A 25,551-nucleotide genomic window follows, 5' to 3' on the forward strand; every position below is an offset into this window, starting at 1 on the left:
TCCACAGATGTTCCACCATATGCGTTCTCTCTCTCTCTCTCTCTCTCTCTCTCTCTCTCTCTCTCTGTGTGTGTGTGTGTGTGTGTGTTTACCAGACATGTAGTACCCCTTTTGCACACAGATTCCATTGTCTTCTCTGTCTAGAAAACCACTTGTGTGCAGCCTTCTTGTTCCTTTGTTGACAGTTTCATTAGATACATGTTCACTCTTACAAGTGAGTTGTTCTTGCCAGTTTTTACAGCTGCGCCACCACTGACATATAGTAGTTTCCTTTTGTTTGTAATTGTGTCTGTGTCATTCCCATCTGCTGATGTGAGCAGTGGCATGGCCTGTGTCTGTTATTATAGCGTGAGGTGTACACTGAGTAAGAAGGCTCCTGGCAAGCACGTTTCCAGTGCTTTAGTTATGGGGACCAAGCAATACATAAAGCTGTCACGAAGTTTCTCCTCCGCCCCCATACACCACCTGCCTCGTTATTTACTCTCATCAAGAGACACCACTGGGTCCCTGGGACATGTTGACTTGCCTGGAATAGCCCTAAGAATCAATATTATTGTCCTAAAAATGTTGCTGCACAAGTGTCAATAAAGAAAATGAAAATTGTTGTTTCAGATTTTATTTATTGTGCTGGTCTATCAATTATATATGAGACTGATCTGAGCACAAGACTTTTCAGTATTCACTACATTACTTGAGAACCTTTTTAAAATTACTTTCTCTGTCTCTCTGTCTCTGTCTCTGTCTCTGTCTCTCTCTCTCTCTCTCTCTCTCTCTCTCTTTGTGTGTGTGTGTGTGTGTGTGTGTGTGTGTGCACTTATAGGCCAGAGGTCAACCACAGGTGTGTTAGTCAGTTGCTCTCCACCTAGTTTTTTGAGACAAATTTCTCACTGGCCTGGGGATTCAGTGAATGGGCTAGGAGTGACTAGCTAGCCCCGGGAATCAGCCTAGCCCCACCTCCCCAGCACTGGAGTCACAAGTGCCTGCTTTTTTTTTTTTTTTTCTTCCCGAGACAGGGGTTCTCTTTATAGCCCTGGCTGTCCTGGAACTCACTCTGTAGACCAGGCTGGCCTCGAACTCAGAAATCCACCTGCCTCTGCCTCCCAAGTGCTGGGATCAAAGGCGTGTGCCACCACTGCCCGGCTACAAGTGCCTGATATTAGGACTGATTTTTTTTTTTTTGTGGGATCTGGGGCTGTAACTCAGGTTCTTCTGCTTGTATAAAAAGTGCTTTACCAAAAAACCAAACAAACAAAAAACCAAAAAAGTGCTTTACCATCAGAACTGTATCTCCAGCCCATATGTTACCATCTTAGCCATTTATAAACATGTCAGTAGTGTTAAGTACACTCACTTGCAACAGGGCCAGTGTTGCTGTAAGTCCTACCAAGAGAACCAAATGATGCCATGGACTCTAAGTTGAAGATGGACAAAAAGGAAGATAGGTAAAACGCTGTAGCAAAGAGAAACGCAATCACGATTAATTGAATCCAGACTCTTCCATTAAAATGCCGAGTGACTTTAAGTAAGACATCCAACCTTTCTGAGCGTTCTTCTTCCCTGTTGGGAAAAAAAAATGTATTTAGATGACCTCTAAAGAATCTTTCAGCTTCTCAAGTCGTGGATGTAGCAAAGGGGGTAGGGGATCTTCTAAGAAGACGAGGCATGCAGCCAGTGAGCACAAGCTCTGTCTGTTTATAGTAAGGTCTCGGTAGAGAGGACGCAGAGCATGCACCTGCTTCGCCGGTCAGAATGCAGAGCTGCAACCTGTGCGCGGCACTACCCTCCACCGTGGGTCCCCGAGGTCCGAGGTCGGCACACTGGCTCTCAGAGCAGTTGTTGGTGGATCCACACTGAGAGCTTGGCTCGGAGGGCTTTGAAAGGAGGACCCGGTATACGTCAGATGAATGCTTCCAGCGCAGGGAACCACTTAGCCGACGCACGGCAGCTCAAGGCGTCACTATCACCTAGGATGCCAGGCTGAGAACAACGAAGCGGGTCAGCGCGGCACAGCCAGTATCAGGCTAGGAGGTTGGGCGCAGCGCGCATGCGCGGCACGTGCGCGCGCACCTTCCTCCTCGGGCCGCGCGCCCCGACGCTCGCGAAGGCTCGGCGCGCCGGCTGTCCTCGGCCGCTCGGGGGACCTGAGGGACGCGCGGCCGCCTGCGGGGCCAGCGGTGCTGCTCGGGAGAGCCCGGAGGCCGGCGGTGAGGTGAGTCCTGCGGCCGACGTTTCCTCCGGGGCCTGGAGGGCGGGAGAGGAGCAGAGCGTGTGCAGAGTGCCGAGGCGCCTGCCCTAGCCCGGCCGCCCCTTGTCAGGCGGCGCTCGCTGCTCGCGTCGCGGCCGAACAAAAGCCCGAGGCCGGCGCTGCCGAGGCGGGCGCGGAGCTGCGGCTGGGGAGCGGCCGGGCCCGAGCGGGTCGGAGTGGGCGGCGCGGAGTTCGGGGCCGCGGCCGCGCTGAGCGAGGATGCCCCGGGAAAGCGGCGGGGCCAGTAAGTCCCGACCGCGCCGGGCAACCTGTGCGAGTGTGGACGCGGCGGGTCCCCGCGCCGGTCGCCTGCAGGGAGCGAGGCCGGCCCCAGCCGGTTTCTGCGCTCGGCGCCGCGGGGGCGTGGGCGGGAGAACGATGCGCTCGGCTCCGGCGCCGCTGCTTCCCTGCAGCCCCCGCCCGACCCCTGCCACCCAACGCCCAAAAGTTGTCCCCTGCTGCCCATCAGTTTGCAAAGTCGAAGGCTCCCAGCGCTGCGCGCTCCCCAATTACCCCCGCAGTGGGGACTCGGGGTCGGCGGATTTGCCCTAGGATGCAACGGTGAATTTATAGCCTCTGGAATAAAGGCACTGAGATGCAAGTAACGTTAAGGTTGTAAACATCCCAACGGGTTTTCCCATCTTGGAACTCTTGGAGGTAGGGACTTCCTCGAGGGAAGAGAAGAGGGCTTTTTCATTTTGCTTTTCTCCTCCCTTTCCTATTCTTTCCGTTTTGTGGGTAGAAAAAGAACAAAAGCGCATGCCATTAATTAAGCAGAAGAGACTTAAAGTTGAAAAAGACCAGGTCTGGGTTTCGCCCAATGTAATGAAAAAAAAAATTCAGTTTTTAGCTCCTTTCCGAATTTCTCAGGCTGCTGAACAGACGCACCGGTTCTAAATCTCACGGTAGAAAAGTCCTTCAGTACATCCTGAATGTTTGTTGATAGGAATTGGGTTACTTTGCAGAGCCAGTACATGAGAGCAAGGAAACAAAGACCAGCCGGGCTTAAGGATGCTACCTCCCTCCTCAGCCTGCTTTGGTCCTCGGTGGTCGGCTAGTGGCATAAGAGCCTAGAAGAGGACTAGATAAATCCTGAGTTGTGTATTCAGAAGCAGGTACTCAAGTCGTGCCTGATGATGCCTCATGCCTGTAATTTGAGTAATCAGGAACTAAAGCAGGAGAATCACAGGAAGTTATAGGCCAGAATAGGCTGTGTAGTGGACCCCTTTATCAGAAAGAAAGACGGGGAGGTCCTCGAGGGATACGGCTTTACATTCTATCTTTACCTTAAACAAATCAGTGTTCCCCACCCTCTGGGAAACAACACATTTACTTCAAGCACAGCATAAAGAAAAGATTCAGGGTTAAGGAGCCATCGAAAGAAGAGTAAATATTTGGAAGCATAAAACCAAGATAAACTGTAACCCAGTTGCAGCTCTTACCATGCTTCCCTGTAACTTAGTAAAACACTGCGTGGTGTTGATCTGTCTGTCCCCCAAATGCTTTGAACCTGTTAGGGAAATTGGCATACTTTTAAATAAGGTCTAGAATTCTATTTCATCTTTTCTATTTTTTTCCTTTCATCTAGTAATAATGTGCATTTCATCGCCTAAAAAGCTAATAAGATTCCATTAATGAAAGAAAAAGCGACTGTGGGCTTCTCATCTCTTTTATTCTTTTCTCACGTCTCTTTGAACTTTATTTTCTGTTTTTTTTTTTTTTTTTTTTTAATTCCATGCTTGAGATATTTGAAGTAGAAAGGGTTGAGAGGAATTAAGTGAAGTGTATAATACAGTGTAAGTCTTTGTATAATACAGCATGAAAGGAAGAAGAGAGAAGCGATTTTGCTTACAAAAGTGTTTCCCTGCTTGACCTCTGGGGGTTAGGAATCTACCCAACTTACATTTCCTATTAGTTTGTTAATAAAACTCTACAATGTTTTTTATGTAAAACTTCTGAGTGTGTAATAAGGTGTGGTGGCACACGCTTTTTATCCCAGCACTTGAAGGAGGATCTCTATGAGTTCAAGGCTGACCCGGTTTACATAGCAAGTTCCAGGACAGCCAGGACTACATAGAGAAACTTTTTCTCAAAAATAGAAAAAGAAAAACAAAAAACCAAAAAACAAAACAAAAAACCCAAAAAACAAAAACAAAGAAAGCCTTCTGAGTGTATTAGTATATTGATTGTTCTTAGGAGGCAGGTGATAGGCAATAGTTCTTAGCACATCATTATCTTCTTTCAGTAGAGATCAGGGCAGAGAGATAAAGTAAGGTTCTGAGGAAAGAAAATGAGAGTGTTCAGTGGTGGTACTTGTAAGGCAACTCTTCATTGGCTCGAAGAGACTTTTAGCTGTTTTTTCAGAAATGGCCTCTCTCTCTGATTTCTAGTTTATCATTCTGGGAACCACCAGCTTCAGTGCATCCAGGGAATGCACTATAAATGAAGCTTTTGAAGACTGTAACTCAGGGAGTGAGCTTAACACATTCCAGTCTCCCGCTCATTATGTCTCACCAAAACAGTACTTTAGTCAAAGCACACAAAGCATATGGTCTTGTTAAGGGAAAACACTAGGACTTGCTATTTCCTCACAAAAGTTCAGAGTTTTCTGACCACCTTTATTTATTTTATTTACTTTTTTTACTGGCCTCTTATTTAAGACTAGGGATACAGCCCAGCTGGTAGAGTGCTTACCTGGCACCCACGAGACTAAGTCCAGTCCCCCGTACTGCAAACAAAACCAACCAGAATCTATCTTTGATTTTCTAGTTTTATGTACAGGTTAATTTTGAAAGATTGTTTTGTTTTTCTTAGTTTCAGAGCTTAGTAGTTTGTCAATCTGATTGAAATCTGGTGCCTACCATTCTTTCTAAATTCTGAATCTAGTACTATTTGGTTTATTTCTTTAAGCAATACCACTCAGCACAATGAGAGATTAGATGATTGTAATTAGTAGATGTCAAAGTGAAATTTAAAAATTAGAAAGGTGATGGGCACTAAGGCATATACCTGTTATTTCATTTTGAGGGAGGCAGGAGGCTCTGGAGTCAGATGGTAACCTTGGCTATAAGAGATGCTGTCTTACACCTTGCCTCAGGCAAAAATTAGATTGGTATAGTAAAGAAGATCAGAAAAGAATTACTCTATTAATACAAATATAGATTCTATGAATTAAATATGATGTTATGTAAACTTTTTTTTTAAATAGCTAAGAGGCAGTTTGTGAGGATGAGGGATTTTTTTTTTCCCTTTAACTGTAAGATACAGGGCTGAGGAGGTGGCTTCATTGATGAAGTGTTTGCTGTGTGTGAATGAGGACCCGAGTTTGGGTTCTCTACAGCTATATAAAAGGCCTTATGCGGCAGTGGGTGCTTGTAACCCAGTGTTGGCCAGAATGGAAACAGAAAGATCCTTCTTCTAATCTAGCCAGTTGGTGAGCTCCAGTGAGAAATCTTGTGTCAAAAAAAAAAAAAAAAAAAAAAAAAAAGTGTAAAGCACTAGAGGAGGCACATGCAGGCACACATATAAGTACAGACAAATGTATAACCCCCAGTAAAAAATGAAAAATAACAGGCTAAATACTGACTAGGCTTTAGAAAAAGGGAAGTGATACTGGAATAGGTCGTAGGAATATTTTTCTAATAAGATAGTGGTTTCGTTCAGAGAGACTGACTTAAAGCAACCCATTGCTAATCCTTTGCTATGCATTCTTGAAGAATGTGTCTGAAAGATGGGAACATTCTGGCTTTCCATGCTGGAGCTAGTATATCTAGCATTACAACTTACAGATGAAATTTCTGAACTACCTGTATTTACAGGGTGTCAAAATTAAATATAAACTAAGAATAGTGAGATGGGCCCTGTCTGTGGAGAAACTGATAGAAAGGTATTTATGAGCATAGTCTTTGGTTGCCATGTTTCTTGATAAGCCCCTTGTGGCACACTTTCCCATGGTTGCATCTGGGATCCGCCTGCTTTTTCCACCTGAGTTGTTTGGATCTGGCTTTGTTAGCCAGCCTGGGAAGACAGCCTTTCAACATTTCATTCATCTTTTTCTTGCTGTTGTTCAGATCATGGGCTCAGCTAAGTTAATTTTAAAGACCTTTACTTTTTCTCGTCAAATGGACTATAATTGGAAAAAATATCAGATTCCTGATGATCTACATTAACAAAACTAAGAATGTATACATTTCAAGTATTTCCCATGCCCCACCTAGTATAGGAACTCAAACCAGGGCTTCACACATGCTAAGAAAGCACTTTCACACCAAGCTGTGTTCCTAGCTCTAGTCTAGAATGTTACCAAGCACTAACAATTAATTTTTCAAATATCTTATATTGCTCTGTGGAGAAGTGAAAGTGCTTCTTAACCCACAGTGCATTAACTGTCATAGCATTCATTTTTGCTTGGACTCTGGTGCCCAGAACTGCCTACTCCTTCTGTTAGCTCAATGGGCTTCTTTATTCTTTTGGAATCCTACAGAGTCTCATCAAAAACAAAAAACAAAAAACAAAAAACAAAAAAACCACACACACACACACACATGCATATATATATATATATACATATATATATATATATATACACACACACACACATAGTCAAAATAGTGCCTCGAACAACCTTAACTTTTATTTAATGGGTTGCTATATTTTATCTTTTTTAGTCCAGATTTTTTTTTTTTTTTTTGAGTCCTATTTCGTGCTTTTTCTACCTGAGTTGTTTGGATCTGGCTTTGTTACCCAGCTTGGGAAGATGGCCTTTCAACATTTCATTCATCATTATGTTAGAGCTTTTCCATGGATGAGCCTACCTTGAGAAAAACGGCACATTCTCCTGATTCTGATTAGAACCAGGTATTTCAGGGACTATAGAGATGGTTAGTCAGTAAATATGCAAATGAAGCCTAATCCTTGGTACATACATTAAAAAGATGCCCTGTGTAGAAGGTGCATATGTCTAATTCCAGCTTCAGAGACAGGTGGATTGTTGAGACTGGCTCACCAGACAGCCTAGTTAGCCCCTGGTAAGAGACTTGATCATCTCAGCAAAACAATGTGGATGCTTCTGAGAAAGACACCTGAGCCTACACCTTATCCCTACATGCATATGTTTATATATGTACATATGTATAGGTAGTTCACCGCTCAAATGTGATGTAGAATGTGTATGAGATGTTTTAAAGCGCACATACCATTTTGGGGCTGATAGGTTACCTGCATTTTTTAGTGTTAAAAAAGTCAAGTTTCGCCAGGTATTGTGTGCATGCCTTTAATCCCAGCACTCAGGAGGAAGAGGCAGGAGGATCTCTGAGAATATGAGACCAGCCTGGTCTACAAAGCAAGTTCCAGGACAGCCAAGGCTGTTACACAGAGAAACCCTGTCTCAAAAAACAAACACCACTACCAACAACAAAAAAGTCATTTTGTTTGGTGTTTTATTTTGTGTGTATTTGTGTGTGTGTATGAGACAGCATGCATGTGGAGACCAGAGGATAATTTTTGTGAATTACTCCTCTGTCCTGTGGCTTCTGGGAATTGAACTCCTGTCAACCATGCCCAGTGGCAAGTGCTTTTACCTGATGAGCTGGCTGGCTGGCCTGAAAAATCTATTTGAATCATACTAAATTATCACTCCTCTGCTTTTCTTACTACTTGCACTAATACAAGTAGTATATCCCTTGGCTTGTTGCTTTAATTACCAGCCAATAAACTGTTCAGCTAGCATTTATTCTTGTCTTCCACTCAGCAACATTTGTAGATTTGAAGTTACATCCCTTATACACAAAGTAATATAAAGTCAAGTCTTTCATAAAATTCCATAAGGCACTTAAATTATTTTTAAATAATTGGAATGACCTTCCTCTTTTTAAAAGATGGTCATACTTTGTAGCCCAAACTATTCTTCATTTGTAATCCTTTTGCTGAGTTCTGGGATTATAGGTGTGTACTATGACATCAAGCTAAAATAGCTGGGTTTTTTGTTTGTTTGTTTTTGCTTATAGGCTTTTCTGACAGAAGTTAGTTATATATGCATACTGTTTCTTAACTCCCTTAAAAAACATCTTTGTATTAGGTTGTATGTGGTGATACATCAGTCTTTGGGAAGCACAGGAAGGTGATTCTCTGTGAGTTCAAGCCTGGCTAGGGCCAAATAGTGAGACCTTACCTTAAAAAAAGTAAGTGTGTGTGTAAGTGTGTAAATACAATGTATGGCAGTTAGGACAACTTTGGATGTCAGTTTTTACCTTCCATTAAAAGACTGAAACAGTCTTTTACTTACTACCATATATGCCAGGCTGATTGGCTCTCGGGCTTCCAGGGATTCTCCTGTGTGTTCTCCCCCTCTCTGACGGCATGCTGGGATTACAGATATGTGTTATTGTATCTGGCTTTATGTAGGTTCTGGAAATTTGAACTCAGTGCTTCATGGTTAACACCACAAGTACTTTACCTACCGAGAATTTTTCTAGCCCTAATTTTTTTGCTTATTATATGTTATTATGTTATAAATACAATCCATGTGCATCTTTTGGAAGAGAGGAGCAGTGTCAGGGATTGAACCATGGGTCTAGGTGTTGAGTACCTAGGGTCACTGTGGTGTGCTCTTAGTCATGTTTATCTTTTTTAGTGTCTTTATAGTCCATCATGTGTTATACCACAGTAGCCAAACTACTGTTGGTAATCTTTTTGGTTATTTTCAGGGCTTTTGTTGTTGTTGTTATAAATTACTTATGCTAATATTTCAGTTGTATACTACATGTACTTGTATCCTTCAGAAATAAATTATGAATAGGTTTGCTGGATCAAGTTGTGCCCATTTGAAATCTTTTGGTATAAAAAGTCATTAAAAATTATTTACCATGTGCTTGTAGTTCCTAAAGAAGCCAGAAGAGAGTATTGAATCCCTTGGAATTGGAGTTAACGGGTGGTTGTGAGCCCTCCTGCAGCTGAGGAATTGGACAGAGGCTCTCTGGATGAACATTATGTGTTCTTAACTACTGAGTGATCTCTCCAGCCCAATAAGTAGCCATTTAAGAAAAAAAAAAAAGTATCAATTAATTTAAGTTCTTATCTAAAGTATTTTGAAATGCTGAATATAATTTCTTCCTTCCATTCCATGCCATACTTTGTTCTGTCATTGCTAATTTTGTACATCGGATTGGCAGAAGTATTATGTTTTGCCTTTTTATTTGAAGTTTTTTATTTGTGAAGTTAAACATCACTTCATGCGTTTATTGGCTATGTGTGTATTTCTTTTGTTCTTTGATACTTTTTCTAGTATTCTTTTTTAATTGTTATATTTTATATGTATGAGTGATTGCATGATGTCTATGTAATATGTGCATATCTGGGACCCTCAGAAGAGGGCATTGGATCCCCTGGAACTGGGGTTATGGATAGTTGTGAACTACCATCTGAGTGCTGGAAACCAAAACTGAATCCTCTGCAAGAGCAAAGTGCTCTTAAGCCCTTAGCTGTCTCTTTAGCCTTATTAGTTACCTTTATGTCCATTTACTTCTAATGTCATGTAGATAATTATATATAAATATACTTTTTCTGTTTTAGCATAGCATTCCTCAAGACCTGACTTACAAGACATTTGCAATTAGGACCATCCTTAGGAGTTATTTCTTAGGTAGTGGTCCTTAGGCAATGGCTCTCTCTTCAAGGGAGTTACCACTAACTTGGAATCATTCCTAGCCCTACTCTGGCTTGTCTACATAGCTAGGCCTTGTGGTGACCATTTGTTGGTCATGTGTTTGATTGAGATTCCAGGGGAATAAATATGGCATTACATTTTTGTGTTATCTAAAATGATGCAGCATTGGCAAAACTGGCTGGTAATACTTCTAGAACCTTTTATTTGTTAGTTCAGTTGATATTGGTTGATAGAGGTGGCCTTGTCAGCTGCATTTCAGTGCCCCAAACATCTAATGTGTAATGCTACTTTTTACTGATACATTATTTCATAATTTACTTGTAAATTCTCCTGTTTGAGAAGTGATGTGTAAATAATTTTCAGGAAAGAAAAATATGGGTTAAGTGACAGTGTTTACAATGTAGCATTAATAAGAGGTTTTAATCTCATCCCAGACCTTTCACAGCTGCTTTCTATCAAGTCAGTTAATAAAAAAATGCACTGCCAGTGACCAGAACACACTGCCAATGACCAAAACATGTAAAATAAATTTGAAATTCCATAGTCTGTTTTAAAACAAGTATCATTTAAACACAGTTTGGGACATATCTTGTGACAGAATTCTCTACCATGTGTTATATATGTAACTTAGAATATAAAAATATAATTATAGGGCTGGAGAGATGGCTCAGTGGTTAAGAGCACTAACTGCTCTTCCAGAGGTCCTGAGTTCAATTCCCAGCAACCACAAGGTGGCTCACAACCATCTGTAATGGGATCAGATGCCCTCTTCTGGTGTGTCTGATAGCTACAGTATACTCATATAAATAAAATAAACAAATAATTCATATATATATATAATTATAAATGTTAAATATTATTTAAGGACTATTTTGAGTGTGTGAATATATACATATATATCATATATGATAAAATAGAAAAACTGTTACTTTGTGAATACCCTTGTGTTTTCTCTATTAAATCAGTATGATGTCTCATCAGATATTTTAATGTTAAGTCTGCAGTATTTTGAGAAGTGATTAACTTTCCCATTTTTCAATATTTTTCAGATATTTCTACAAGAAAGAAATCACTCTCCTCCTAAGATGGAATCTGTGATTTGGGAATGTGGTTGATCAACTTGATATGCTGGCCAGATGTGCCCTATGTAATAAAATGAAAAGAAGATACAAGATGATGTCATTTTCCCATATTGTGAAACCAAAAACAAATGCCCTTTGTGAGACCAGGTTAACAGTCCTTTGACAGTACAGGAAGTTTTTAACTGAGGAGCCTAACAGATACAGAAGGGGTACTTTCAAGCTGAGACCTGCAGGTGTAGACTGATCTAAAACACATCTTGAGTAGATCTGATCATCCGAGCCTCATTCTGATCCAGGAAGAATGGCTGTGAGCTGGATTGTCTTTTATCTTTGGCTCTTGACTGTGTTTCTGGGGCAGATAGGTGGGCACAGTTTGTTTTCTTGTGAACCTATAACCTTGAGGATGTGCCAAGATTTGCCTTACAATACTACCTTCATGCCTAATCTTCTGAACCATTATGACCAACAGACTGCAGCTTTAGCAATGGAGGTAAGGCACTCCAGAAAGTACCCTGTGCTGCCCAGATGACTCACCTAATGTGTTCCATAGAAACAATAGGAAAATAGTGCTGTTTTTAACCTTATCTTACACATTTGAAAATGTATATCGTTTGGCTCATACTCAAATAGATTGAAAAATTTGTGTTTAAAGAGATTCTACTCTTCAATTTATTTTTAGACATGTTTTTATGAAGAATTTGAAATACTAAAACATGGGTGATGATACCTCTTTAGAGATTACATCTGTTATTTAACTAATAAATAACTTTATATAGATAGCAGAGTATAATAATATTATATAACATTTAGTAGCTGAGTATGGAATATTATGTCATTTGTTTTGTTCTTCAAGACAGGGTTTCTTGGGCTGGAGAGATGGCTCAGTGGTTAAGAGCACTGACTGCTCTTCCAGAGGTCCTGAGTTCAATTCCCAGCAACCACATGGTGTCTCACAACCATCTGATGCCCTCTTCTGGTGTATGTGAAGAGACCAATGGTGTACTCATATACATGAAATAAATAAATCTTTAAAAAAAAAAAAAAAAAAAGACAGGGTTTCTTTGTGTAGCACTGGCTGTCCTGGAACTCACTTTGTAGACCAGGCTAGCCTTGAATTCAGTTCAGCCTGCCTCTGCCTACCCAGTGCTAGGATTAAAAGTGTATGTTATCACTATCCAGCATAATGTAATGTTTTTAAGGCTGAATTCTTTTGTTCTTTAGGTTTAGAGTATTCTCCCCACCTTTTTTCTTAACATCTAAGATGATTTCCTGGTCATGTCAAGTTCATATCAATTTCAGAGTAATTTTCAAGCAATGAGAAAGGTTTTGTTATGCTAATTCTGTTACTGATGGTTTAGAATTCTATGTAAGTTTGTTGCTTTACTTGCAGGTACTTACTCTTCAGGTACTTCTTAATTTTGCTTCAGAAACTATGTCCTATTAATGAATATGGTAAAAGTGTCTGCAATGGTCTTAGATTTGAGGACAAAGATATATTTACTAGATAGAAATGGGAGGCAGTAAAAGTCTGATGAAGAATATGGGCTTAGGAGCTAGGCAGCCTAGTGTTTGATTTTAAGCAGTGTCACTGTGGCAATTTCTGTGAACCTTGTCAATGTAGTTCCTTTGATTTTTAGTAACACAGTAGCCTGGTGATGGTGAGGGTGGTGGTGGAAGAGGAGAAAGAAGAAGAGGTGGTGGTGGAGGAGGAGGAGATTATAGAGGAGGAAGAAAAGGAGGAGATTATAGAGGAGGAAGAGGAAGAAGAAGAAGAGGAAGAGGAGGAGGAGGAGGAGGAGGAGGAGGTAGTTGTAGTGGTGGTGGTGGTGGTGGTGGTGGTGGTGGTGGTGGTGGTGGTGGTGGTGTAAGCCAGTACTTGCAAGGTGGAGGCAGGAGGATCAGGAGTTCATGACAGTTCCTTGCTACAGGATGAAGTAGAGGCCAATCTGGGCTTTGTATAATCCTGCCTCAAAAAACAATAAAATAAGGTTAGTTAATAATTATACAAGATTTCATAGTACAAAATTAAAATATGCTTATAGGGTATTTAGTACACACTAAATACTCTCTAAGTGATGGTTTTTGCTATTTTTATTTACGCCATGTCTCACTATATAGCCCTGGCTGGCATGCTTCCTGAGTTCTGGGATTAAAAACATATGCCACCACGCCCTGGTTATCTATATTCTTATCATTAGCATGACCATGTAATATAATTTGGACAGTGTCTTATATTTTTATCAGTTTGACAGTGTTTCAGAACCTACATTTGGAATTCTTCATTTTACAGTAAAACATATTCACTGCTTCAAAGTCTTATATAAATCTGGTGAAATTTGTAGAAAGATCATTATTCATAGTATTTCAAAATATAGCAGGAATTATAAATTATCCAAATATTTGATGATGCTGTAGAGATTGAACAAAACATTTTCTGTTCTTTTTATGACTATAAAAGGTCTAACTAATAAAGAGAAATATTTGTCCTGGGGTATTATATGATGGCCATAAGTTGGCTCCTGGCGTGATAGTTGTAGTAGTCTTTGCTATGTGCTGAAGATTGAATTAGAAATACCCTCATATCTAGTATCACCACAAAGTCAAAATTTCCTTGGAAACAAGTGATAAGGATGCCTGTACTAACTTAGGCTCTGTTTTGACTCTGCATGCATAGGTGTAAGACTTTGGACAAATTGCCTATCATTCCTACATTTTGTTTTCATAACTTATTTTAAGCACCAAAAAAAAAAAAAAAAAAAAAAAAAAAAAACCTAGATATGCTTGTGAGGATTAAATGAGAGACTTGTAAGTAGCTGTAAAATGCATGGTGTACACATTTTAATTCTGGCCCTGGTCCTGTTTCTACTTGTCAGAGTTGCTAGTAAGGTGATGGACTTGCATCATTATACTTGGGTTCATGGGACATTCAGAATGATGACATGATAGGCTTTCTCTGCCTTCTCAAATTTGCCCAAGTAACCATATAGTTTATTGTCAGTGGGTTTGCCTCTGAATTTCTGATAGCATAGGAAGTCTGTAAGTGGAAAGTAGTTTCTAAGAGAAGGCTTCAAAGATTTGACGAAACCCTGAAGAAGTTGTGTTATTTCATGGCTGTCATAGCAGGGCAGGGTTGCCACTGATAGAATCTTCAGATACAGTTTGAGAGTGAGTTTCATGCAATAGCAAAAGACTTGAAAATTAGCAGACATTGCAGTGCTTACAGCTTGTCTCTCAGCTCAGTAATTCTGTTAAAAAAAAAAAAAAATTTCCCCCTAATGCTGGAGATCAAACCAGCACTGGTTTGTTGTTGTTTTGGGTCGGGGGTGGGGGGTTGATTTTTTTAAGACAGAGTATCTCTGTGTGGCTGAACCAGAGTCTTAAGCTGCTAGAAAAATGTATCCAACCATTTAATGTGTTGAGGAGCTGTTAGACTTCTTTCCGCCATGTCCTCAGTTTCTCTCCTTGCTTGTGAGCACTTGCCTGCCTGCCTTTCTTCTTACTCTTAAAAAAAATTATAATAGCTGCACTACTCCAGTGGCTATGATGACTTTGGATTTTACTGCTACATTGGGTTGGATAATTCCCATTTCTTCACTCAGTGCTTACTGATGAACATTGGGGATTTTTTTCCTGTTCTTTGTTCTTAAAGTAAGTGCCACACATGTGTTTTCATACTTTTGCTGATACAGTTTTGACATGAAATTCAGATATTCAAAGAAAATATTTTCATTGATAGTTTTAAACTCTTGATAGTAGTTGTACAGTAAGTTTTTTGTCCCTGGTAGCAGTGTAAGAGAGAACCTGTTTCTTACCATTAGTAGAACCTGCTCTTTGTCTCTGTATTAAACTGTCACTGACAGAAACCTACAGAAATAGCATAAGAATGAAAAGGTTTATTTTGGCTCACAGTTAGGGACACTGCATTGTAAGGGTGGTGTAGCAGAGTGGCTCAGTTCATAGTAGATTTTTGTGGCCCTGCTGCCCACATTGTAGTGGACCCACAAGAAGAGAGAATACTTGAGCCAGCAGCTGAGTTTAACTCTCAAATGGACACTCTACTAGACCTACTTCTACCAGGCAAGCCCCATCTCCTAAAGCCTTCCCAAAGAGCCATACCTGCTGGGACCAACTGCTCAAAACAGGAGCCTCTGGGAACATTCAGAGTCAAGCCATCGTATTCAGTAGTAAACCACTCTTGTAGCTGGAAAATAGCATCTCATTGATCTTAAGCACTTCCTTTACAGAGACAGAAATTGTATCATATGCAAAAGTAGTTAAGCAAAGATTGATTATACTGTAATGAAGAGGGAAGAGTAAGAAGTTTGGAGTACAGTAATTCAAGCCCAAGTTTCATTACTTATAAACAGTGTAGCTGGGACTAAGTGTCTTACACTGCCATCATTAGATTATATTGGTTACAAAGATCAAACAAAATATGAAAGTTACTTTATAAACTAGCAGTGCCAATCCTTGCCCAGAAGATCCAATTTGAAGCATCATAGACATTTGTAAATGGCTTCTACTTAATAGTCAGTCTCAGTGGTCTTTAAAAGCCATTCACCACATTTGCAGTTCCTTAACTTTATCAAGTCTTGGTAAACACCACATCTGCCTGGAAGGCTCTGCCATTATCTGGGTGATAGCGTACTTTTTTTTTCAAGGCCTGACTTGGGTCTGATTTTGATTTCCTTGTGGAACCTAGGAAGACCAAAGTTTGTGCCCTTACCACCATACTTAGCAGTATGCTTTGTTTGCCCCTGGTGTGTGTGCATGTGTGTGTGGTTTTAGTTGTTACAATATTTATTTTTGTTCCACTTCTGGAATTTGGAAGCTTGTCCTTACTCACCTTTGTGTGCCTAGTACTTAACTCAGGGCCTCACATATAATATTTACCAATAAGTAAACGTTTGAATTAAACTGTAAGTTCCTTAGTAATGATAGTAAAAATAATTGTGTTTTGCTGCTATACCTAAATCTTACTCTCCTGGGGTTGAAAATAGTTTGGTAGGATAGTGATACTGATCATAGTTCCAAAGCTACCGCCTGTCTGTGAACACTAGTGTGATACTTCTCTGTCTGTCTGTCTTGTCTTTTCTTTTTTTCTTCTTCTTCTTCTTTTTTTTTTTTTTTTTTGGTTGTTGTTGAAAGTGATTAGAAACTTTGAATGTATGTGTTTGCATTTTATAAATAATGTAACTAGTAAAGAATGACACAACATAACTTTCCTTTCTCTAGGATCTTGTTTTGTTCTGCTTCAGTGTACCTTTGCTTGTCCAAATTCTGTTGTTCTTGATCTGTTGTTAAGTTTAAGAAAAAAGTGCACTAAGGGTGCCTTAACCAAAACATTTGTAATACTGTGCTGGTTAGTTTTATGTCAACATGCTGCAAGCTGTAGTCATCTACCTCAATTGAGAAAATGCCTCGGTAAGATTGGCAGGTAAGTACATTTGCCTGTAGAACACTTTCTTAATTAGTGACTGATGGGGGAGGGCCCAGCCCATTGTGAGTGGTCCCACCCCGGCTGTGGTGCTAGGTTCTATAAAAAGGGAGGCTGAGCAAGCCATAGCAAATAAGCCAATAAGCAGCACCCTCCATGGCCTCTATCTCAGCTCCTGCCTCCAGGTTCCTGCCCCTATTTGGGTTCCTGTCCTGACTTCCTCCAATGAACAGTGATGTGGATGGAGGTTTAAGCCAAATAACCCTTTCCTTCCCACATTGCTTTAGCTGTGGTGTTTGATCACAGCAATAGTAACTCTAACTAGGACAGGCTAATATAAGAACCTTCTTATACATACAGATAGTAGAGAATTATTTGCAGTTATTTCTGGTTTTAGGAACAAAAATAACGGCTTTTGAAATTTTGAATGTACCCCAATGTAACAATACTAATCCGTATTTGTGGATAGGCTTTTTAAGAAAGAAAAATTCTTTAAGCTCATGTTTTTAACGGCTAGAGTATACCATATTTAGTTATTATCTTTTGTTTAGGTTAATTTTTTTCTTTTTTGAGACAGGGTTTCTCTGTGCAGCTCTGGCTGACCTGGAACAAGATGTATACAACAGGCTGCTGTCAAACTCAGAGACCCACTTGCCTCTACTTCCAGAGTGCTAGAATTATAGGTTAATGTTTATTGGAAGATTTTTTTTCTAAGCAAACAACAGTGTAGTGAAATGACCCATTTTATTATCCGTATTTAATTTTGCAGTACTGGATATCAAACCTGTGGCCTTGTGTATGGACCTACATTCCTTTCCCTAATAGATACAGCTTTAGAAGCCAGTTTTGTGACTAGGGTAAACCAAACAAACTTAAGACACACACACACACAGAATAGAGAATTGCTCGCAGTTGTTTCTGATTTTAGGAATAAAAATAACAGCTCTTAGAACTTTTGAATTGGTTTTCTTATGAATTACATTAAAGGAATCTTTTGAAATTCTTTAAATCAGATTATTAAGTGGAGTAGGATTTGCCCTATAAAGTATTATTTTTTAAGTATGCCATAATCCGGAACTCTCCATAATAATGAAATGTTTAAAAAGTTTACTAACCAAAGAAGAGTCTTATGTACTGTTTTAGGAACTCTACTTTGACTTATGAAAGTAAATAGATTCCTGTGATAATGGCAGATTTCCAAATAGATTATTCAATTTCCCTAGCTATTATCAATGAGTAGACTACCATGATACATTTTTGAAAATTAAGGTTTAAAAAGGAAAAAAGTACCAGATTAAAGATGTTTTTGGTTTTTTTTTGTGTTTTTTGGGGGTTTTTGTTTGTTTGTTTGTTTTGGTTTTGGTTTTTTGGGTTTGTTTTTTTTTTAACCTAGAGGTTTTTGGTTTAGTGTAGAGACAAAAAACAGTTCTTGAAAGTTTTGGACCTTACATCATCAGAAATTTTATTGTTTCAGAAAGGGAGATTGGATTTGGGTTTTTGTTTTGTTTTGATATTTAGAATCTCTTACAATTTTACTTACATAAAATTATTTTTATAAAGTTGTTTGGAATAACTTTTTATTCCAGCTGGATCTAAAGTAGCTATGAAGGGGAGTTTTGAATTTTCAAGGCTGTTCTACATTGGTTCACATTAAGTGAGTTTAGTCATGCTATTCCCAAACCTAGTGTGGCACAGTTTCTATAGTTACCAGGCCCTTTGTACAGTGACAAAGGTTGGAATTCTGATTCTTCTGAGTCAGATTTTGGCCTTTGACACTGTCCCCTTTTCACACCCTTGCTAAGCTTGGACTGTGGCTATGCTTGAGGGCTTGTCAGTTAGCAGGTTGCTATGGTAACGAATGGAAATTTGAGAGTAGAAAGAATGAGAGCACAAAGGCTTGGTTGATTTGAATTTAAACAAAGAATGTAAGGTTCCCTGCAGTGCACCTTTGTTGTAGAAATCAAAAATCTAGTTTTTAGAAAGTTACTTTCCAGTTTGTAAACTTTCTATACTCTGGTCTTGATTTAGGGAATAAAAACATCACTGCTTAGAGAAAGGCTCAGGAAGAATCATTAGAATTCAATCACTATGTTCCTTTCTCTTTCATAGATTGTGAGTACTGTTCCTTATGTTATATGTGTATTCTCAACCTAAGTGTCATGGCCACATCATTTAATTTTTATTTTGCTGTGGTTAGAAATTGTTAAGAGCAAGATGATTTGCTTATTTTAAAAGTATTAGTACTTAGTTTTGTATAACAGCTCTATTGAATTGTACCATATTTAGTAACTACACTTATTTAAAGTTTTCCCTTTGATAAGTTTTTAACAGCTTCTATTCACCATCACCATAATTAAAGTAGAATGTTTCTGCCACATCAGAAGCCTTCTTATATCCTTTGTAGTCCACCGTCTCTGCTCATGCTTCCAGCCATCTCAGATGTGCTCTCTGTCCTTATGGATTAGTGTACATACTAGTGTTGTACAGGCATAGGCTCATACATGAGCTACTTTTTTGGACTTCACTTTTAGTTATGTGTGTATCTGAGTGTGAGTTTATGCAGATGAGTCCTGTGCCCGTAGAGGCAAGAAGTAGTCATCAGGTCTCCAGGTAACGGGTGGGAGCTGCCCGATGTGGGTGATGGAATACGAACTCTGTCCTCTGCAAAAGCAGTTTGTGCTCTTACTTGCTGAGCCATCTGTCCAGGCCCACAGCATTTATCTTTTTATATCTGGTTTCTGTCACCTATCATCATGATTTTGGGCTTACCTACTTTGTTTGACATTTAAAAAAAAAAAAAAAACTCCAGTTGAGTTTTCCCATTTGACAGTTGAGAACAGGGAACAAAATCACCCTGCTATAGCCCTACTATACATGAAATTATTCCCTATTTTATTTTAATTATTTACTAGTTATGTTCTACATGTGTTAAGACCATTTTATAAAAGGGGAAACTAAAACAGAAGTGAAACAAATTGGGTAAGTATAAGGGATCTGCGTAAAAATGTCAAAGTTTGCCTGGCACTTAGATTCGTGTTTATAGTTGTATGATCTTAGGCAGGTTAGCATTTTGTGTCTGTCATATGAAATTATTCAGTTTGAAGCACTTTAAGCCCTACTGTGCTAATAAATGTCAACCAAAATGTAGCTCAGGGTATTTATAGTTCAGTGCAAACACACAAAATGGTCATTAAAATAAATTTTATAATTTAAGATGGTGCTCACAGGTGGAGATTTTGATAACATTAACAAAGATGCCTCATCATCTGTCAGTTTACAGTTTGCATATTACCACACGTGTATGTGCATGTTTGTCACATATGTACATATATCAGCATGTGAATGTAATTATTATTTTTTTTGAAACAGTCACATTGTAGTTCTGTCTGATTTGTACCTTGCTATTATAGATCAGTCTGGCCTTGAACTCACGGAAATTGGCATGCCTCTGCCTCCCAAGTGCTGTTAACTTTGCCTTTAGTTTTTAAATAATTGTAGACTCCTTAGAAAGTTAGGAATTTGCAAGAATAGGACATAGGGATTACATGTCTTTTCCCTATTTCCTGCTCTAATCTTACTATTTTATAAAATTTTGGTATCTAGTTAACATTGAAAGATGTATGCATTTTTCCGGACTTTTGCTGTTACAAATAAAACTCAGCGTAAACATTTGTGACAAATTTTTCTGTGGACATAATTTTTTATTTCTTTGGGATAAATGACCAGGAATGTGATTGCAGTGTTGGGTGGTAAATATGTTTGGGTTTTAAGAAACCATAATGGTTGCATCATTTTACATTCCTATACCTGTAGGATACAGTGTATCTGTTTTTCTCACATTATTGCCACCATTTGGTATTATCATTGTTTTTGTCTTTAGCAGTGCAGGTATATATGTAGTACTAGTTCATGTGCATTTTATTTGTCAAAATAACTGTTTAAGCTTTATGGGTATTTTCAGTTAGATTTTCTTTGTTAAAAACATTTCAATTAGCTATAAAGTAGCAGTTTTTACTAGTTTTGCTGAACTTCCTCTTTCCCTCCCCATATCCTTCTGTACTTCTCCCCCCATTCACCTTTCCACTTCCATAACTCATGTATTCTGTTACCTACCCCAACTTCTTACAATCACTTTTCCCCCTCTTGTGTCTCTTACATTTTATTGTGGGGTCTTGAGTTAAACAACTTCCTCCTTTTCCTTCTCCTCCTCCTCTCCCTCCTCTTCCTCCTCTTCTTCCTCTTCTTCTTTGTCATCATCATTATTATTAATGTGTGTGGAGGGGTGTGCCACAATTTGATTGTGAAGATTAAAGGACACTGTATGGGAGTCAGTTCTTCTTGATGTGGGGTGGATTCTGGGGATTCTAACTCAGGTTAGTAGGCTTGTTCAGGTTACCAGTGCCTTTATGTGCTCAGCCATCTTGTTAACCCCTGAGTTATATATTTCAGATACAAATCCCTTCTAACTATTATCTCAGCACCTGGTAAACTGAGATAGGATTATGTTCTGGCCAGCTTGGACTGTGTGGCAAGATTCTATCTCAAAAATAACCCAACTAAAACAAACCAAAATCTTTTGTAGTGTATAAGATTACAAAAAAATGTATCCTAGTTTGAAGTTTGTCTTTTCATCTTTTCAGCAGAGCCTTTAGAACAGGAATTTTCTATTGTCTTTTTGGTTGTGATACTAGCATTTAATGGCTGAGCCATCTCTCCACCTCAGGAATTTACTATTTTATTGAAGTCCAATTTCCCCCTTCCCCCAACACACATATGGATGTTTTGAGTTCCATTTCTAAGACCTCTTCATCTTGTTGTAGTTCTGAAAGATAATATTAGCATTTTCTTTCTCTGTCTCCCTCTCCTTCCCTTTCTTTCTTCCTCCAGTCTTAATGTTATATAGTTATATTTTTAGTTAATACTGGCTCAATATTTAGACCTTGTCATATTTATTTGACCAGTTTTTTTTTTTTTTTTTTTTTTTTTTGAGGCAGGATTTTTCTGTACAGCACTGGCTGTTCTGGAACTCACTGTGTAGATCAGGCTGGCCTCGAACTGAGAGCTCCACTTGCCTCTGCCTCCCAAGTGCTGGGGTTAAAGGTATGCGCCACCACTGCCCAGCTCCAGTTTTGTATTGTGTCTGTATATGCAGGTACATATGTCCCATAGCACAAGTGTGGTGGTCAGAGGACAACTTTCAAGAATGAGTTCTTACCTGCTATCATGTTGAGACAGGGTCTCTTGTTGATCTGCTTCTGTGCTGTGTATTTCAGGCTAGCTGGCTCTTGAACTTCCAGGTGCTTCTCCTGCCTCTCTCTCTATCTCTCTGTAGGAATGCTGGGATTCCAGATAGCATGCCACAGTATCTAGTTTTTTATGTGCTTCTGGGTAGCCAGCTCAGATTGTCAGGCTTACGTGGCTAGCACTTTTTACTTTCTGGCCTTTGCCAGTTTTTATATGCACATGCACACTCACTTGTCTGTTTCTAAGAGAGTATGTGTACAGGCTTTGCCACTGTCTTTCTATCATGTTTTCCATTGTTTTATGTCTTACTCTGAAATTGATAAATTTTGAGGTAATTGTTTATATAGGACATGACTAGTTCTTGGCTTGTGAATATTCATTAATTGAAGCACCATTTTGTTTAAAACATATATTTTGTTGTTAAGTTTTAGAAAAAGCTTGGTTTTGTCTACTAACAGTCATGCTAAGTTTTTGAGTATGTGACTATGGTAGGCTGAGGATCAAACCGAGGACCTCATAGATAAAAGAGATTTCATTAAATTTTAGAGATGATTTGGGGGAAGAATTGGTGTCTTTACATATAAACTCTTGTAGTCTTTGAACATTTATGTTTGGGGGAAGAATTGGCGTCTTTACATAAACTCTTGTAGTCTTTGAACATTTATGTTAAGGGTTTGTGTCTCCCTGAAATACATCAAATGTTGGAGTCCTAAACCTAATGCCTCACAGTGTGACTTTACTTCAAAATAGGATCATTCCAGATGAAATTAGTATGAGGTAATGCTGTGAAGTATGAGCGCTCTTGATATAATGTGATATAACTAGTCTCCTTAGCTAAAAGGCACATGTGGGCATGGAGACAGGCACACCTACAGGGAAAAGGATAGGTAGTGAAGTGATCTCCATCACCATGAAAAAAACTTCCAGAGAGTTCTGGGACAGGTTGTTCTCCGTGGCTTCAGAGAACATTGTCTCAGACAGAGACAGTGAAGCTCTGTTGCTTAAGTCATTCCATTTATATCTCCATATATTTGTATAATCTTGATTTCTTTTGTCATTTTCAGTTAACAAATACTGTGCCTTACTCCCAGATTCAGCCAGTGTCTTCATACAAATGTGGCTGCCTTCTCAGGCCCTGTGACCATGCTCCCCTGCTCTTTGAGCTCATGGTCCTTGGGGTTTTGGTTTTGTTTTGTTTTTTTTTTTGTTTGTTTTTTTTTCCCATGAGTAGTTCTCCAGCAGCTTAAGGTAACTTAAAACCTCTCCTTTAAGTTGTTCTTCATGGAAACTACTCTATCATACTTAGAAGGGATTGTTGATTGTTATATGTTATTATGTATACTTTATCATTAGTTTCTTTGGCATTGATTTAACTGACTTTAGGTTTCCAGATGTATAGAAACTAATTCTTATTCAGTAGATAAACCCAGTGGTTACAGTATAACCAGTTCACAATCAGCTGTAGCTCAGTTAATTTTAAAAACAACTGGAAAAATTCTCAATAGTCAGAAATACAGATGTACTTTTGGGTGGGACATTTGATCTATTCCTCTGGTTACAGTAGCTCTCGTAGCCTAGTTTTATATTTGGGACCATAAGTTTTCTTTTTATCAACATAGTATAAAATTGTAGCATTAGCTATATTTACAACATTTGATTTCGGTTTAAAGAATTATTTAGAAATTTTAATTATTTATGTTTTAAAAAACTACAAATTAGTCAGCAAAAGGTGAGAGATGTTTTCTCTACCAGAACACCCTTTACTGTGTACAATTTCTGGATGCAGCTATTGAAAGGCCTTTCCCACCCCAGCCCTTTACACTGTAACTACCTGTCTTTTTCCTTCTCACCTTCCCAGAACTACTTTCTGCTACTAATTTTCTTTTTTTGATGGTGTTAATTGAAGAAAATATAGAAATTTAAATACATAAAAGTTAAAACCCTTACAGTCTCACCACTAAACTGTAATAAAACTGTAATCATTCTTGAGCTTTAAAGCATATCTTATATAATTTTTGTTTTTCCTATATTAAATAAGCTGTATTATTAGTAATTTCTAGCCTGCTTCATTAATATCACCTGTAACACTTAAGTATATATAAGGATTTATCAATTCTGTCATAGTTCTTGGACTTAACTAAAATAAGTCCTTGGGAAATAAGCCCTCAGAGAACATTTTATTTTTTAAAAAAACTTAGAAATATTAATATTTTTGAGAAGTTTTAAAAATGAATTAAAAAGAAACAAGTTATTAACAAATTTATCTAAAGCTTTTTATCTAATTATTCAATTTTAATTTTTTCTTAGCCATTCCATCCTATGGTGAACCTGGATTGTTCTCGGGATTTTCGACCATTTCTTTGTGCACTCTATGCCCCTATTTGTATGGAATATGGACGTGTCACCCTTCCCTGTCGTAGGCTGTGTCAGCGTGCCTATAGCGAGTGTTCAAAGCTCATGGAGATGTTTGATGTCCCTTGGCCTGAAGATATGGAGTGCAGTAGGTATGGGTCATATTTTATGCTAATGCGTGTCTTTTCTTTATTTTAAAGAGCAGGGTATTTTTTTTTTTAATGTATGGGTGAGTATACAAATACTGGTTTGCAGTATGTAATATCTGTATTGTAAAACAGTGCTCAAAACAGTTTAGCACTATTTCATGATCTCAGTTTTTTTGTGGAAAAATTGAACACTGCTTCATGATCTCAGTTTTTTGTAGAAATTTGGAAGAATTAAAATGAAAGGATAACGATACATCTGTGAAGAAATTTATAGGAATTAAGAATTACATAAACAAAACCTTTGGTTGATACTTTTTTTCTACTTTTAAAATACTTCTCTGTTTTTAGAAGTAATGCTATTCTTGGAAAATTACCAAATATAGAGAAGAAAATAATTACTCATAACTATCATTTTAAAGCTTAAATGCATTTGATACAGATGTGTTGATATATAAGGCTGTTGTGTTGGCTTTATGGTTTTGTTTTTTCATTTTTTTAAATCACATATTAACACCCAGTTGAGAAAACATTGGGTGCTTTTCAAATCTATCTAATGCAACTGTGAGCTGTTACAGAAGACCTAAGGGTTTGTTCAGCAGATGTTCCTGTCATGTTATAGGAGTGAGCATTGTTAATAGTAATAACATATTGCTGTTAGTAATAATTAGTGATTATATAACATACCTTTTTATTGGTTGAGATATAGGGAATACTTATTTACTCAAAATGATCTGCTTTTTTCTTGTCTCAACAATTTGTAATGTTTGCCTTCATATCTCCTTTTAAGAAATAAAACAGTGGGGCTGGAGAGATGGCTCAGTGGTTATGAGCACTAGCTGCTCTTCCAGAGGTCCTGAGTTCAATTTCCAGCAACCACATGGTGGCTCACAACCATCTATAATGAGATCTGATGTGCTCTTTTAGTGTGTGTCTGAAGACAGCTACAGTGCACTCATATAAATAAAAATAAATAAATCTTTAAAAGAAAGAAAGAAAACAGTGTAGATACAAGCTGAGCTTGATGGCATATGTTTATAGTCCTAGAATTTGGGAGGCTGAGGCAGGAGGATTGTGAGTTTTAAGCCAGCATAGGATACATAGTGAAACCCTGCCTGGGGTGAGGTGGAGTGGAGTAGGATGGGCTCGGGGGAGTTACATGTTGTGTTGGTCCTTGTCTTGCTCACATTCCCTTCTTTCTCCCCAAGGTAAGAAAAACATCATGGTAAATTAATTATTAATTACTTCCATGCTTGATTTTATACATAAAATATAAACATACATATTCCATGAGCAAACTGTTTTCCCCTTTTTTTAAAAAAAAATATAATTTGTCTTATATGTGAGTACAGTCACTCTCTTCAGACACACCAGAAGAGGGC

General features: G+C 38.6%; 1 protein-coding gene across 1 annotated transcript in view; it reads left to right on the forward strand.

The window, feature by feature from the left end:
• Positions 1-2,061: 2,061 nt before the first annotated feature.
• Fzd3 (frizzled class receptor 3) overlaps positions 2,062-25,551 on the forward strand; it is a 71,084-nt gene continuing 47,594 nt past the window's right edge. Inside the window, exons 1-3 of the mRNA XM_034498918.2 lie at positions 2,062-2,209; positions 10,958-11,480; positions 23,979-24,175. Coding sequence (XP_034354809.1) covers positions 11,292-11,480; positions 23,979-24,175 — 386 coding nt within the window. The 5' untranslated portion in view covers positions 2,062-2,209; positions 10,958-11,291. The remainder of the gene's footprint in view (positions 2,210-10,957; positions 11,481-23,978; positions 24,176-25,551) is intronic.

This window comes from Arvicanthis niloticus, chromosome 3 (genome assembly GCF_011762505.2).
Source record: "Arvicanthis niloticus isolate mArvNil1 chromosome 3, mArvNil1.pat.X, whole genome shotgun sequence".
In the NCBI taxonomy this organism is placed as follows: domain Eukaryota; kingdom Metazoa; phylum Chordata; class Mammalia; order Rodentia; family Muridae; genus Arvicanthis; species Arvicanthis niloticus.